The 15,261-nt window shown below is 36.6% G+C and overlaps 3 protein-coding genes and 1 long non-coding RNA gene across 5 annotated transcripts; 2 read left to right on the top strand and 2 right to left on the bottom strand.

Moving 5' to 3' along the window:
* Positions 1 to 1,565: 1,565 nt before the first annotated feature.
* Positions 1,566 to 2,813, top strand: LOC11422779 (mediator of RNA polymerase II transcription subunit 32). Its single transcript, XM_003603840.4, has 2 exons — positions 1,566 to 1,726; positions 1,948 to 2,813. The coding sequence occupies exon 2, from the start codon at positions 1,976 to 1,978 to the stop codon at positions 2,420 to 2,422; it is 447 nt and encodes a 148-aa protein (XP_003603888.1). The 5' UTR covers positions 1,566 to 1,726; positions 1,948 to 1,975; the 3' UTR covers positions 2,423 to 2,813.
* A 319-nt stretch (positions 2,814 to 3,132) lies between these two features.
* LOC11428158 (BURP domain-containing protein 9) lies at positions 3,133 to 5,544 on the bottom strand. 2 transcript variants are annotated; one of them, XM_003603841.4, is made up of 2 exons: positions 5,263 to 5,544; positions 3,133 to 4,839 (listed from the first exon to the last, which is right to left on the bottom strand). In XM_003603841.4, exons 1-2 carry the CDS (start codon positions 5,314 to 5,316, stop codon positions 3,355 to 3,357), a joined length of 1,539 nt encoding a protein of 512 aa, XP_003603889.1. In that variant the 5' UTR covers positions 5,317 to 5,544; the 3' UTR covers positions 3,133 to 3,354. The 2 variants fall into 2 exon arrangements, with proteins under 2 accessions (XP_003603889.1, XP_024634942.2); XM_024779174.2 differs by lacking the exon at positions 5,263 to 5,544 and adding an exon at positions 5,206 to 5,249.
* A 1,357-nt stretch (positions 5,545 to 6,901) lies between these two features.
* On the top strand, positions 6,902 to 11,652 carry LOC120579632 (protein MAINTENANCE OF MERISTEMS-like). The gene is made up of 4 exons (XM_039832128.1): positions 6,902 to 7,030; positions 9,865 to 10,596; positions 10,714 to 11,072; positions 11,643 to 11,652. The coding sequence occupies exons 1-4, from the start codon at positions 6,902 to 6,904 to the stop codon at positions 11,650 to 11,652; spliced, it is 1,230 nt and encodes a 409-aa protein (XP_039688062.1).
* A 2,037-nt stretch (positions 11,653 to 13,689) lies between these two features.
* On the bottom strand, positions 13,690 to 14,050 carry LOC120579755 (uncharacterized). Its single transcript, XR_005645498.1, has 2 exons — positions 13,993 to 14,050; positions 13,690 to 13,788 (listed from the first exon to the last, which is right to left on the bottom strand). It is a non-coding gene; the product is annotated as an uncharacterized lncRNA (long non-coding RNA).
* Positions 14,051 to 15,261: the final 1,211 nt, after the last annotated feature.

Here is a 15,261-nt window from a genome sequence, read left to right on the forward strand (position 1 = left end):
TATATCATAAAAATTTATATAAAACTTTATAAATGTGTAAGCGTGTGAAAGTTATACAAGTTATATATATAATTGCCCTAAAATGTTGATTTTTTAAAAATATTTGTCAAGTTCTAGCGGAGTATAAAAAATATAACCATAATTAATTATTTTTGACCACCAACGTAGCGTCAATCACAACATTTTTTTAACAAATATAAGAATAGTTTATATTATAATAGTAGTTGTATGGTCTTGCCAACGATATGCTTTGAGATAATTGGTTAAAGATTTCGTAAAAGAAAATTTTATCTTAAAGATAAACATTATTTGTATCGATATAATAATTATAACAACTTTTTATAAAAAAAAAAAAAACTACTTCTTTTGATTTACTAACTAGTGCTCTTGTAACACTCGTTAGGATCCTTCTTAGTTTTGTAATTTTTTATAATGTAATAAATAGACTATGTAAAAACAATAATACTATATAAAGAGGGGTCAAACTATATATATAATTTTGGGTTAAAAATACAATACACATGTGGAGGCAAGTGGGGTCGCTTGACCCCATTGTCCCCACACTAGATCCGTGAATGCATATGATAGTTTTATTTTGGGAAGTATTATCATCTATTATATTATTTAATTATTTAAAAAAACTGTATTATTTAATTATACTACTATAGATATGACATTTTGTCAAAAAAATTAACAACTTAGTGGCAAACAAATAATCAAAAAATCTAAATAAATTGTCCAATTTATATTCATAAGGATTTAGATAAGAAATTGAAAAAAATTGGGCCGGAACCCGAGGTCGCCGGGCCATAGAACCGCCCATGCCTATTTATTACAATTTTTTTTTTAAGTTCTCTATCCAACATGTTGTTCCTGGTTTTTCCTTCTAAAATCATTTATCTTAATATTTTTCTCTCCATTTCAATCTAAATGAGTGATTTTTCACGTAGATCTAATTTTTTCTTCGTGATTTTGTCACCTGAGTGTGGTGATGTGTATTTCGTCGTCTTGTGCGATCATGTTTGATTTGTCGTCTTATTGCGGTGTTTTGATTATTCAATCAAAGATTTGAACGTCAATGTTTCAAATCCGAAGAATGGTATTCCGATGTACTATTGATTTGAATGAATGAATGTGGTTTTATTCTATTAAAAAAACAAACATTTTGTCACAAACAACTATAGACGATAATATCTGTTCAAAAAATGGTAAGTAAAAAAAAGAGAAATGATCAATTTGTGACAACTTTTGTACGGCAAAAGTTATGGTGCATAAGTTATTTCCTTATGCACCGTGCATAAACACATCACAACCATCATATTTCTTTTATTTTGAACAAAAATGGTTTGGCTCACATTGGAGGTGTAGGAAGCAATTATGTTGGGATTTATGCACGGTGCATAAGGATTTCCTTATGCACCATAACCACTCCCCTTTTGTACAACTTCCTCACTTATACTCACATGACCGTCTTATCCTCTCTTCTTTTTTTTCTCTCCATTATTTTTGACCAATAAGAAGAGAGAAAAACAAAGTTGTCAAATAATATCATTGCTCTAAAAAAAAATTGAGATGAGATTATAATCGCCAATCCACATCAATTTTTGAAGAGACCCACCCATTGTCATATTGGCTGCCGTCGCACTAACTTAAACTGCCTGTTTTAATCAAAATCTGCCCGGGATCGCAGCCGGAGTCTATCACCAGTTAGAAGACAAAATCCACCGTAAGTTTTTTTTTTTCCTTCTCCCAATTTTCATTTCCTTCTCTTGCAGCGTTATTTCTTAGAGTTGCGTCGCAGCAGATCTCCACTCTCTAGCGATTGCGCGCTCTAGCGGCGTGATTGATATCCTAGATTCTGTATTGTTAATTTTGATATCGTAATTTGGTCTTGATGATAATTTTTAGTGTTCACATGATTTATCTGCCCTTTTGTGTGTTTCATAGGTGTTTAACATCAAAATAAACAGGATTAATGGACAGTGTGGTTGATTCTCTAAATAGTGCCTATCTAGATTTTATTGCTGCAGCAGCAACTGTGCTGGAAGCAAGAGAAACTTCCACTGCCCTTAAAAACATTGCAACAGACACTGCTCTCGAAAGCTTTAAGCAAAAGTGGGAATTGTTTAGAGTAGCGTGTGATCAAGCCGAGGAGTATGTGGAGTCTGTGAAGCAAAGGATTGGATCAGAGTGTTTAGTGGATGAGGCTACAGGGCATGTGGCAGGGAAACCTGGACAAGCTACCATGACGGGTCTTCCACCAATCAGCGCAGTTCGCTTGGAACAGATGAGTAAAGCGGTTCGGTGGCTTGTGATTGAATTGCAGCATGGCTCTGGAGGACCTGCTGGTTCTTCTAGTTCAGCTCTTTCACATCCCTCGGCCCCTTTTGATGCCAGGTTTTCTGAAGATGCTGCTCAGTAGCATTTACCTAACTGTATGAGATTATTAATATTATTAATAATGTCTTGGATTTTATATTTTCACCGCTCAAAATGCACCCGACTTTACTGCTTTTGCCGTTTTTCTACCTGTTTAGTAGCTGTATGTTAAAGGATGTAACTTATGTGCACAGTGCATGATGCAACACTTCTAAGTTTTCAGTTAGTGATGCTTTGGTGTTTTATTGTTTTATATCCCACAAAGATACCGTGCCACCCTTTTGTAACTGAAGATGGATTAGTGTAAGATTAGGTTTGACCCACCCTTTTATTAATACCATATGCACAATTATGTAAGGTTTACCCATTTCCTTGTGATCCTGTGTTTCTGTGCCCTGTAAGACGAGGGTAAAATTAGGTAAATTGGGTTTGTAGTTTGTAGAATTTCAAACTTTGATTTTGTAGGTTTGCAATTGAGGCATATGAAGCACCATATTCCGATTTGTGAGAATCATCTTGATTGTGTGATTTATAAGTATGCTTCTTTTTAGTGTGTGTGTGTGTGTATCTAATTGTGTGTCTGTGTGTGTATTTGCCATTCAAAATTTTTAACCCCCATGAGAATATGTCTTCAGCTTAGTCTTTCAATAATCTCATGGTCTATATAGAGATTATTATTTTAATGTCATTTTCATGATTGAACAACCACCTAAATTTGAAAGACTAAAGGGACGCCAACTCATTCCTAAACAGTTCAAACTTCAAACCAAGGTTTATTTTTATACACAATTATTTATTATTTATTACACAGACCTTATTTAGTAGACCAACAAAACCTTATTTAGTACACAAACAATACCTTATTTAGTACACAGAAACAAGACCTTACAGTACTGAGAAATTCACAACAACATGAAAAGTATTGGGAACGACACAGACACCGATTAACAAAGATACAAACTAGTTCCCTCTTGTTCAGTTGGTGGCCTCTGGTGGGAGTGGCGCCCATACAATGTGCTTTACAGGGAAGAAATGACACAGTGGAGCTTCCCCAGGCTTCATTCCAAGTAGTTGAAATATAAAATGATTAGGATTCATGTCAGACGTGTCTAGGTGGCAAATGCCCAAAGCATCCATCATGTCTCCATATTGACCCCTTAGAAGAACTTTGAAGATCCTACTGCCTATGTCTAGGTAGTGGCAATAGTAAAGAGCATAAGGGTAAGGTCTAGGGTGACAAGCTACCCATTTAGGAGCATAGATATCCTTTGAGATTTCCAAAATGGTGTAGTTTTGCAAACGCACACCTGATGTTGTCGGATAGCTAGTTGTGTGAATGTTATATCTGGCCTCGGCACCGAGAACGCTGTGAACAAATTCAAGCATGGACTCTAAAGAAGTGGGACAGGCCTTGGTCTCCCCTTTTGTGGGTTCAAACTCACATTGATCAATTATGTCTTTCATATCTTCACCTTGGGGAGAGTCTTTTGTGAGTGAGAATAGTTGAAGAAGGCTAGGTAGTTGCGACTTGGAGAGAGGAATGTAGTCAGCTACTTTTCTTGGCAAGAAGCGAGCATATTCTCTGATAGGAAATTGCAGGGTCATTACATTCCCTACGTAAAGATCATCCAGAGTAAAAAAAGCTAACTTGAATGCCTCTGTATGGTCAACTTTAGAAGATAGTTTGCTGTCTGATTCTGTCAAGTCTTGTCCAATTTTCTTGTAGTTTGCTGCGTGCGAGTCTTTCAACCAACCATCAAGATAAGCTTGATTGGAGTTGTGGGTGGATTTTGCTTTCTCAACCTGGGTATCTTTTAACCAGCCGTCAAAGTATGCCTGATTGAAGTTGTGGGCAGTCTTTTCTTTTAGATCCCTGGTTTCTTTCAACCAACCATCAAAGTAAGCTTGATTGGAGATAGGGGTGGGTTTTGCTGTCTCAACTTGGCTATCTTTTAACCAGCCATCAAGGTAAGCCTGATTGAAATTGTGGGTACTCTTTACCTTTTGATTATTGGTATTTTTCAACCATCCATCAAGGTAAACTTGATCGGATGTAGGGGTAGATTTTGCTTTCTCAACTTGGGTATCTTTTAACCATCCATCAAGGTAAACTTGCTTGGAGTTTTGTGCAGTCTTTTCCTTTTGATCCTTGGTATCTTTCAACCATCCATCAAGGTAAGCTTGATTGGAATTGTGGATAGCTTTTTGGTTTTCGTCAGGAGTATTTTTCAACCACCCATCAAGGTAAGCAGAATTAGAATTACGGGTTGATTTATGTTGGTGATCCAGGGTGTTTTTCAACCATCCATCAAGATAACTTGGATTAGAGTTAGGGGTGAGTTTTTTATTTTTCAGTGGAGTGTTTTTGAGCCAGCCATCAAGGTAAGGCTGATCGAGTTGTTTTTCTTCTATACTCTCTTGGTGAAGCTTCATATCTCTAGCATAGCCTCTATTTTCACTCTACAATGCAATTGAATAAAGGGATATTAATGAGTGACAACTTAATTACATGTTTAGGATGATATATATGATCACATACAAACACAAGTGTTTTATGTGACGCATTCTGCTAGTGAGGTAACGTTCATTATGCATATAGCAGATAGATACAAAATCTGAAACAAAGAATAGAGGGAATAATACTCTTTTGAATTTAGTTACAGCAAATAACATCATTCTATCGATTCGAGTAGATCAACTCGAATGCGAGTGTGAAGAATGCACATAAAACAGCTAAAGAGGAGGAACTTAGAAGCATGCATTAAATTCAATGATTAACAATGTTAATAATGATATAAAAGCATTTAAGAATGCATGCAAACTCACGATTAACAAGAGCATAATATGAAAGCATTTAAGCAGGCATGCAAAGTGAGTACTCACGATTAACAAGAGCATGACAAATGTGAGGAGAGAAAGAACAACCCTGCGTTCCATATCTTTCTGCTATATTAAGTGTGGGAAAGCTGTTTTACTGCGAAAGATGCACTGAAGTGGAAGTGAGCTTAGCTTTTTGTAAGCGAAAGATTAAGAAAAGTACAAGTGATGAGCTCATTAAGCTTAGGTGAATTCACAAGTTTTTCTAGAAGTCACTTAATTGAAAATTAACTCTTCATCTTTGGTGATTTGGGTTCGAGATCGACACACTGTAAAAAGAACTTATGTGAATCCCTTCATCAGCAGCTTTTATTTTTTGACTTCCTTTTAATTATTACTAGTTTTTATTGAAAAGACTTCCTTATTATTTTATTTATTTAATTAGTTGTATACGGGGATCTTAAGTACTAAATAATCTGTTGAGCTTGGTAACGCAAGCTTGTGACCTAAGTAGGGGCATTAAGATGTTGGAAGGTCTTTGATGTGTGAAAAAAAAAAAGAGTTGTGTTATATGTACAACCAAAATTGAACAACTAATGCAACATCCTTTGATAACGTGAGAAGCACGCAAATCAAAATTATTAAAAATATATTAAAAAATTGCAAAAGAGTTGTTGGCTGTACCAAAATGATGTTCATATATCATTCATTACTAAAAAAAAAATACTAAATGAACTATTTAGTAGTACCCGGTGGCCGGTAGGACGGCTGAAACGATATACTATGAAATATGGATGTTAGTTACTTAGTCAGTAGTCAGTGATATCAAAGAAGGCCAATGTGGCACAGCCACCTACGATACTCAACAACACATGAAGGGAACATTTCCATATTTTGTGAAGACGAGGCCAGAACAGCATACATCATGAATCATGACTTTTCGTTGTGGTACGAGAAACACCAATATAGTAGAGTACAGCAGTTGCAATACTTAAGTAGATAACCTGACATATGTGGATAATTTTAATTATTGTTATATTTATATAAAAAGCAGTAGTTGTTAATGTAGTTGTTAAGGATGTGTTTGGATGAAAGATTTCGAAAGGAAAGGGAGGAGAGAACTTATTTTTCTTTTTCAAGTATTTACAATGCTATTTACAGTGATTTTTTGATTTAACGTTAATTTATCAAATTTGACCATAATCGAATGTTTAATCGCTTAGAATAAGTCGTTCAGTTGGTATGAACAATACATAATACATGCAAGGCGTTTAAATTCCGGCCACTACCAAAAAAAAAAATGGCTTAGAATAAAGTTCAACAAATGATGTAGCAATCTTATTGACAGATCTAGTAATTTGACAAGCAGTGTGTGTAACAACAAGTGTTGTAATGGAAACAATATCGAATTACGAGAACTAAACTAAGAGTTTGTGAGGAGTTAAAAGAGAGAAACATACAATTAGTACTTTGTATTAGGACGAATATCAATAACCAAATAAAACAAGTGTAAGCTAAAAACATGGAGGGTTTGAAGTAGTAATAATAAAAGGACATATTGATGAAATAGATGACAAGCAACGTCTGCAATCAAAGCACCACAACTGACATAGCTTCAAACAGAGATGATGAAATAAATTTTAGTTTAAAAATATGGGACTGAAAAGTTATCCGAATGATCAAATAACCTGCAGGGAAAACGAAAATGACTCCAAATAAATTTGAAGAAACGCCAAGAACTGTATCACATTTTAAAGGTGGATCAATAAACTATGTTTGGGATCACAGAAACATAATGTGGAACACCAATGGAAGTCAAACAATGAATCTCCATGTACTGATACTATACTAGAACATTTCAAGTTCTCTATCAGACATTTTAGGCCAGGAGTCACCAAAAATTGCTTTGGAAAACTAATTTATGCCGTTCCTGAAAAATTTACAATCATCTAAGGGCACAAAGAATCAGACACTGTTGAAGCCGAAAGACGACTTGCATATTTTGTTGCTTCCACGTTTGATCATAAAAACATCAGGGAAATGAAATTGCCACCCTTGGACAACAATGGAAGTGTTGATCACACAAAGACAAAGCAAACAATTGTTAAGGAAACTTCATAAGTCGGGTAAAGTTTAATTTGGACCCATTGAAAAATTGATCCAACTTGGACCAATTAACTTAGACCATTGATCAAATAAGATGTATAGATTTTATAGTAGTCCATCTGCACATGAGTTGCTCTCTCACTCTTCCAGTATCTCTCTCTCCTTTGATACACCATCACCAACATTTTCTTTTCTCATTCTTGTGCTCAGCTATTGGCAATTTCTTTGGACTTTACATTACCAAATTAACATCGATTCTCTAGATGTTTACTCACCAGCATCACCCCTCCATTCACTCCAACCACCACACTGATAAGCATGTTCCATTCCAAAATACCAACAACCATAACTCACAAACAATGTGAAGAGATTGAAGACATAAATATTTTTTGCATTAATGTAATTTGATTGAGTGTGGTTAGTGTTAAATGGCCTAAGATTTCAACCCAAAAGTTAGCTTGTTCTGATAAATAAAACTGGTTTTTTCAACAACAATTCTTACGGTGCCATTGGTTTTTTCTACATCCATGTTTATCATTTTTGTGTCCACTTTGTTTGTTATTTTCAACTACCACTATCAGAACCAAAATCTCAAATTAAATCAAGCTTCAGTTGTGGTTTAATTTTATTTATTTGTACACATAATGATGGATAATACAAAATTTTAAAAGGGTAAATTGAGATCTGAAAAACAATGGATGGCATGAACTATGAATGAGAGAGAAAAATGAATTTGTGTATAAATGTAACAAAAAAGATCAGGGATTCTCCAGCAAGAAGAAGGTTGGAGAGAGAAAGCAGAGGAGGAAAAGGGTTTTGGAGAGAGGAAGAGAAGAATGAGAAAGAATAAAAATAAGAGAATTGCTCTTCTCACATATAGTATGGCTGTGCCACACGAGTAAAATACCAAAATGCCCTTTCGGCAGTTAACTGCCGAAGTTTTGAGTGAACCGGCGGCAGCAAACTACCGAGGATTTCCTCGGCAGTTAAAATTGAACATAACCAGAACGCAGAAACTCAGTTTTCCAGTATTGCTTGCTTCTTCAAAACTTCTTCCAAACCATCCAACTTCTCCAAATTCGATTTTTCAGCAAAATCAAGTGCATCATCTCCATTTAATCACAAGTAAGTATCTTGACTCATTTTTAATCATAATGTTAGTTTGGGTAGGTTTTTTTTAAAAAAAAATGGTAGTTTTCATGTGGTTAGGGTTAATGTATGAATTGAATTTTTTATGAGTGCATGTAGTTTATAATTGAATGTAGTTGGTTTAATTGATGATTGAATGATGTTAGGGTATAATGTGGTTTTGATTGGTGGCAAAATAACACATTTTGAGTATGTTTGATACTTTGCACACAAAGTGTTTGATAAAATGTGTCAATGACAATTTTATTGATTATTTAGTTAGTTTAGGTATTGGATACGATCTTGATTGTAATTCGAAAACGTGTATGTTGAATTAAGTTGAATGCATATTGAAAAAGTGTATATTGAATTAGGTTGAATGTGTATATTGAATTATGTTTAGTGTAGGTTGAATGTGTATGATAATGCATTTGATTTTTTGCGTTTGAATGTTAATGATAATGTGTATGATAATGTTTAGGTTCAATCAATGTCTTTATTTTGGTAAAGTGGTTTAATGTGAAAGCGGTTATGTTTAGGTTATGTTTAGGTTGAATGTGAAAGTGTAGGTTTTGTTTAGGTTTACTGTTTGTTGATAAAGTGGTTGAATGATATTAATTTTTATTTTTTATTTTTTGTAGATATGGCCGATCAGGACCCCATTGATCCATCGAGGATGATTGGTGGTAGGCGTGCCATGACTCAGAGCCACCGCGGGGAGAGACAGAGTGCCCACATCCCAAAGAGGGGTAGAGGTCGGAGGGGAGATGACTCAGGAAGCTCTCAGGCTACACAGCCTGAGGAGTCACAGGTTGTTGACCCGTCACAGCCTGTTGACCAGACTGGGGTGGAGTACCTGAACTATCAGGATCAGGTACATCATGATGTGACGGACGGTGGATATGACCAGGATCATATACCACATGAGCAGGATGCAGGAGACGAGGATGACATTGCAGCAGCTGCTGCACCGGAGGTGTTACCTACGGACCCTCCCTTTCCTGGTGGACCGGCTGACTTGTCCTTGCTCCACTCTTATGCCGGTCATGTGGCGTTGCCACTCTGGTATAATTCAAATAATGTAAGTGTATTTTTTTTAATTGTTTTTTCTTTATGTTAAAATATTTTCTTTAATTTAAATGTGTGTTTGTTTAATTATTATATCCACTTTTATATGTGTTTTTTTTAATTGGTGTTTCTTTATGTTAAAATATTTTCTTTAAATGTGTGTTTGTTTTTATTATTATATCCACCTCTATATTTGTTTTTTTTAATTCTTTTTCTTTATGTTTAATTATTTTCTTTAAATGTGTGTTTGTTTTAATTATTATATACACTGTTATATGTTTATTTTTTTAATTCTATTTTTTATGTTTAATTGTTTTGTTTATATGTGTTTTTGTTTAAACCAAATTTATTTTTCTATTATTTCAGGTTCGTAATACCCGCGTGCTTAAACCGATTAATCATGGGGCGAAGATTCTCACTCTCGGACGCCCTAACGGGAATGAGAATTGGTTTTGGGATGCGCTTCAGCAGAGCGGGCTACATGACTTGGTCTACTTGGGGTACTCCACCGTGCCTCATGCCCTGCTGCTTACTTTATGCGAGAGGTGGCATCCGGAGACCAGCACCTTCCACATGCCGATGGGGGAGATGACTGTGACATTGGATGATGTCGCATGTCTCATGCATCTTCCTATTGAGGGGCGGATGTTGGCCCATGGGAAGAAGATGCCCAAGCATGAGGGAGCGGCACTGCTGATGACGTATCTTGGTGTGGCCCAGCATGAGGCTGAGAAGATCTGCAACCAGGAGTACGGTGGGTACATTAGCTACCCCAGGCTGAGGGACTTCTATACCTCGTACCTTGGTAGGGCCAACGTATTGGCGGGTACGGAGGATCCTGAGGAGGTTGAGGAGCTGGAGAGGGTCAGGACATACTGCGTCCGGTGTTACCTTCTGTACTTGGTCGGATGCTTGTTGTTTGGCGATAGAAGCAACAAGCGCATCGAGCTGATATATTTGACGACCATGGCAGACGGCTACGCAGGGATGCGTAATTATTCCTGGGGAGCTATGACCCTCGCCTACCTATACGGCGAGTTGGCGGATGCATGTAGGCCTGGACACAGAGCGCTTGGGGGGAGCGTGACACTGCTCACTGTAAGAAAACTGAAATTTTATATTTATGTTAACTTTATTTTTTTGTGAACTTTTAATTTTTTGTTATATTTTTCCGTGCGTAATAATTTATAAATGTTATTTGTTTGGTTTGTGCAGGCATGGTTTTTGGCGCATTTTCCAGGGTTTTTCAGTGTTGATCTCAACACTGACTACCTGGAAAACTATCCGGTTGCAGCGAGGTGGAAGCTCCAGAAGGGTCATGGGGAGGGGATCACGTATCGGTCACTGCTCGATCGTATACAGTTAGATGATGTATGCTGGAGGCCGTACGAGGAGCACAGAGAGATCCAGGACTTCGAGGAGGTTTTCTGGTATTCTGGATGGATTATGTGCGGCGTCCGTAGGGCGTACCGTCACTTGCCCGAGAGGGTTTTGAGGCAGTACGGATACGTGCAGACCATCCCCAGACATCCGACTGATTTTAGGGACCTCCCCCCGCCTTCCATTGTGCAGATGTTCATCGACTTCCGCACTCACACGCTTAAGGCGGACGCTCGGGGTGAGCAGGCAGGAGAGGATACATGGCGGGTGGCGGATGGCTATGTCCTGTGGTACACTAGGGTGTCTCACCCTCAGATCTTGCCACCTATTCCAGGAGATCTTCCGAGGCCTGCAAATGAAGAGCAGATCATTGCAGAGCAGTGGCAGCGGTATGAGGCGAGAAGCTCGCCTGACACCTATGACATGGTTAGTGGCGCTGTTGCCTATGCTGATGCGCAGTTAGGCCAGGAGGAGGTCATGAGCATGACCCCTCAGCAGTGGTATGAGGCCATGACCCATATGAGGGAGCAGATCGCGCCGATTTTGACCAGGAGGAGAGCCCAGAGGCCGAGGAGGAGGCACCATCATCAGGATCAGGACCAGTAGTACTATTTTCCTTTTTTAGGACTTATTTTTTAGTTTTAGTCTTTTGATGACATTGAGTTATGTATATATGTATATTTGTATATTTGTATATTTCTACTTTGATGACATTATTTTTAATTTCATGGGTTTTTTTTACTTTGTTTAATGTGCAAAAATAGGTTGCTTTAATGTGCAAATATAGGTTGCTTTATGAACATAAAACATAAAAATAAGTTGAGAGTAGGAAAAATAGGGACGAGAGAGAACTTGAGAGAACTTGACAGAATATAATATAAGTGTCCCGTTGATTTGCTCGCAATTCGTGAAAGAAGAATTGGCGAAGATTTGAGAGAACTTGAGAACTTTGTGAAGGTTTTCCTCGGCAGTTAACTACCGAGGTTTTCTACGACAGTTTTCTTCGGCAGTTAACTGCCGAAATTTTCTCAAATCCGGCTGCAGTTAACTGCCGAGGAAAACCTCGGTAGTTAACTGCCGAGGAACTTCTGCACTACAAAATCTGGCAGAATCTCCTCTCATCCATTATTGATCTTATCTTCCAAAATTTCTTCAAATGTCTCTCAAATTCTCTCTAACAAACACAACCAAATCCAACAAACTTTATTCAACAAAATCACAAGTAAGTAATTATAATGCTATTAACTTACATTTTAGTTGTTATAAATGTTATTATTTTTTAGTTTTTGAGTACATTTATTATTTTTTAGTAGATTTACATGTTATAATTAAATTTTAGGGTATATGTTAGTTGATTAATGTTGTTAAAATATTTGCATGATGTTTATGTTATATGATATAAATTTTTTTATTTTAGTAAGAGTATATGATTTATAATTTTAGGGTTATTTTTATGAATTTTAGAGTGTATGTATAATGTGTTTTTGATTGATTGTTTTTAGTTTCTTATTGTGTAGATTTAAAACAATGGCGGGGTGGATCGACGTTCATGTGCAATTCAACGGCGGAGAACCTCAGAGGTTGAAGGTTCGGTGCCTTGGTGTAACGTTAAGAGGTCTCAAGGATACACTGACTGAATTCAACCAAGGAGTCAACCCCAGAGACACAAGGATGGTGGAACACATTTGGTATAAACGTCCAACACTCGACGAGGGGAGAGTATCATTCAGTTGGGTGGAATTAACGAACGACGAAAACGTGACGACCATGTTTTGGGAGCACAGCATGTTCCAGTGGATCGATATGCGGGTGAAGTTGCTTAGATCAACTGAAGATATCATCAAAAGTTTGATTCCGCCACAAGATCGTCATTAGTTAGGGTAAGGTGCATTCCAACTACAACAATTGTATTCCTTTGAATGAGGTAATTCAAACTTGTCAAACAACAGGACTCAAGCATTTCGCAAGCACCTCATGTTTCTCCTTTGAAAATATTAAATTTTTGTTATGCTGGTTTAGATGAAGGTATTAAGTGTCAAGGATTGAACCTCAATTCGGTGGCACTTGAATACCATCATCTAAAGCAAGCCTCACAAAAATTTATTATTTTCAAAGGGAAAACATGAGGTGTTTGGCGAAATGCTTGAGTCCTGTTGTTTTGCAGGTTTGAATTTATCCCATTCAAAGGTAACACAATTGTTGTGGTTGGAATGCACATTCCAACTGCAACAATTGTCTTACCCTGGATGGGGCAATTCAAACTTGTTAATCGGCAGGACTCCAGTATTCGATGAGCATCTTGGACAATGGTATTCAAGTGTCAAGGAATGCACCTCATTCTTTTGACACTTGAATACCATCGTTCAAGATGCTTATCGAATACTGGAGTCCTGCTGCTTAGCAAGTTTGAATTTGCCCCATTCAGTGGTAAGATGATTGTTGCAGCTGGAAGGTAAATTTCGGAATGTAATGTAAAATGCAATGTAATGTGATAACATATATTTTGTTTTGAATGGAACAATAATTATCTTATTTTGTTTTCAAATTTATTTATTCCAAATGCAATTTTATTCTAAATACCATAATGTCAAACAAAATGTGTGCGACACAAAAATAAAACATAAAAAAATCCAAAACAATTAGGCATTAAAAGCCATTACATTCATTCTTCCTCGTCACACAAATCAATCGGCTTGTCCGCTACAGTCCCTGCGGTACCTTGTTTTGGTTGAGGACCGAAATAGCATGTCCTCCCGCTCCTCCTCAACCTCGAGTGATTGTACACCGGCACCTTCGAACCCTTCTTTTTTTCGGAACCATCGCAAACAATTCCATGCCATGTCATAGGTGACTTTTCTTTTTTCGTCTCATCATCGTGAACGTTACCCTGATTCTGATTCTGAGACATATCTACATTTAAAAAAATATGGCGATCAATTCAACCTACACTAACCTAAACTATCCTAACAATTCTAACAATTCTAACCTAAACTATCCTAACATATCATAAAATCAACAAATCAATATAATTGAACCTATATAATCGAAATTTAACAAAAAATAACATACAATTCGACCACAAAGCAACTATTGCATAGAATTCAAAAAGCTTACTTGTTTTTGTGATTAAAATTGGCTTCTAATGGCTTCAAATGACTCAAAATCGCACCTTCAAAAATTAAAAACGCAACAATGGAGTTTTGGAAACTCCTATGAAGTTCTGATCTTATAACATTCTCCTCGGCAGTTAACTACCGAGGTTTTCCTCGGCACTTAACTGCCGCCGGTGTCCTAAAAACCTCGGTAGCAAACTGCCGAGGGGCATTTTGGTATTTTACTCGTGTGGCACAGCCAAACTATATGTGGGAACAGCAATACTCTAAAAATAAATATTCATGAGTAGAAGAAGTCCGATATAATGGAGTGAATACATGGTAAGATCTATAAGCTTGTGTAATTTAATGGTCAGAAATCTTGATCCAATATGGACCAATACATGTATGGGTCCATCCTAAACGCCACCCATAAGTCGTGCTTTCCACCATTCAAGATTTACCTATCCTTACTCAATAAGACAAAGATGTTGTTAAGGAATTGTTGAAAATACACATGGAGGCACAAATTCATAATTTGTAAACTTCATAAGTCGTGCTACCAAATGTGTTTCCCTTACCTCTTCCCATTTCCACCAAAATCCTAAAAGAAAAGAAAAAAATGAAAATTGGTAAAAATTGTAGATCTTCCCCAACACCTGATAAGTGCTAAATTTACAACACGTTTGGATTCGAAGAAAACATTGTAGAGAAATTTCACGAAATTTGACTTCGCCAAGTGAAATCAAGTCAAAAACATTTATTTAAATATTTGGTGTTAACTCTTCAGCTTTTAAGAGTAAAGGGTCATAGTAATTTATATTTCAACAAGAAAGTAAGTAAATGATGATCAAGAATTGTTCCACTGAGAATTAAACCGGCTTTTTCTGAATAATTTATGTTAAAGGAAACTCATTAACCAGTTGAGCTCAATTCACTTTACACTTTAAAATGAATTGTTAATAAGCCAAATCTCATTTAAAATAGGAAGTGTTCAATTATTTTGGCTCTTACCGAGCATATATGGAACATGAGTTTTCCTTCAATATCATAATAATGATTTGCGTATCGAACATGATTTGAAATTCTAGTACTCCTACCAAGGCCACAAAGAGTATTTTATTTACATAAAAGAGCATGTTAAAGTATTTGGCTTGAAATATATAACTAATTTTGATACAACTCTTTTTCTATTTCATAACTGAATAATGCGAGGGAGCTGGGACGGATGCATGTTGTATAGTTTGTGGGCTTGTGCCGACACAAAGTTTTTAGAAACAATTTTATTGGT

Source organism: Medicago truncatula, chromosome 3, assembly GCF_003473485.1.
Source record: "Medicago truncatula cultivar Jemalong A17 chromosome 3, MtrunA17r5.0-ANR, whole genome shotgun sequence".
Classification (NCBI taxonomy): Eukaryota; Viridiplantae; Streptophyta; class Magnoliopsida; order Fabales; family Fabaceae; genus Medicago; species Medicago truncatula.

What these genes read in the sequence shown, in the direction of transcription:
- LOC11422779 (XM_003603840.4), top strand. Translation starts at nt 1,976, where the DNA reads ATGGACAGTGTGGTTGATTCTCTAAATAGTGCCTATCTAGATTTTATT.
- LOC11428158 (XM_003603841.4), bottom strand. Translation starts at nt 5,316, where the DNA reads ATGGAACGCAGGGTTGTTCTTTCTCTCCTCACATTTGTCATGCTCTTG. An exon ending in TTGTCATGCTCTTGTTAATC is followed by an intron (nt 4,840 to 5,262) that starts GTGAGTACTCAC and finishes ATTGCATTGTAG; the next exon opens with AGTGAAAATAGAGGCTATGC.
- LOC120579632 (XM_039832128.1), top strand. Translation starts at nt 6,902, where the DNA reads ATGACTCCAAATAAATTTGAAGAAACGCCAAGAACTGTATCACATTTT. An exon ending in GTCAAACAATGAATCTCCAT is followed by an intron (nt 7,031 to 9,864) that starts GTACTGATACTA and finishes CTATTATTTCAG; the next exon opens with GTTCGTAATACCCGCGTGCT. An exon ending in GGAGCGTGACACTGCTCACT is followed by an intron (nt 10,597 to 10,713) that starts GTAAGAAAACTG and finishes TGGTTTGTGCAG; the next exon opens with GCATGGTTTTTGGCGCATTT.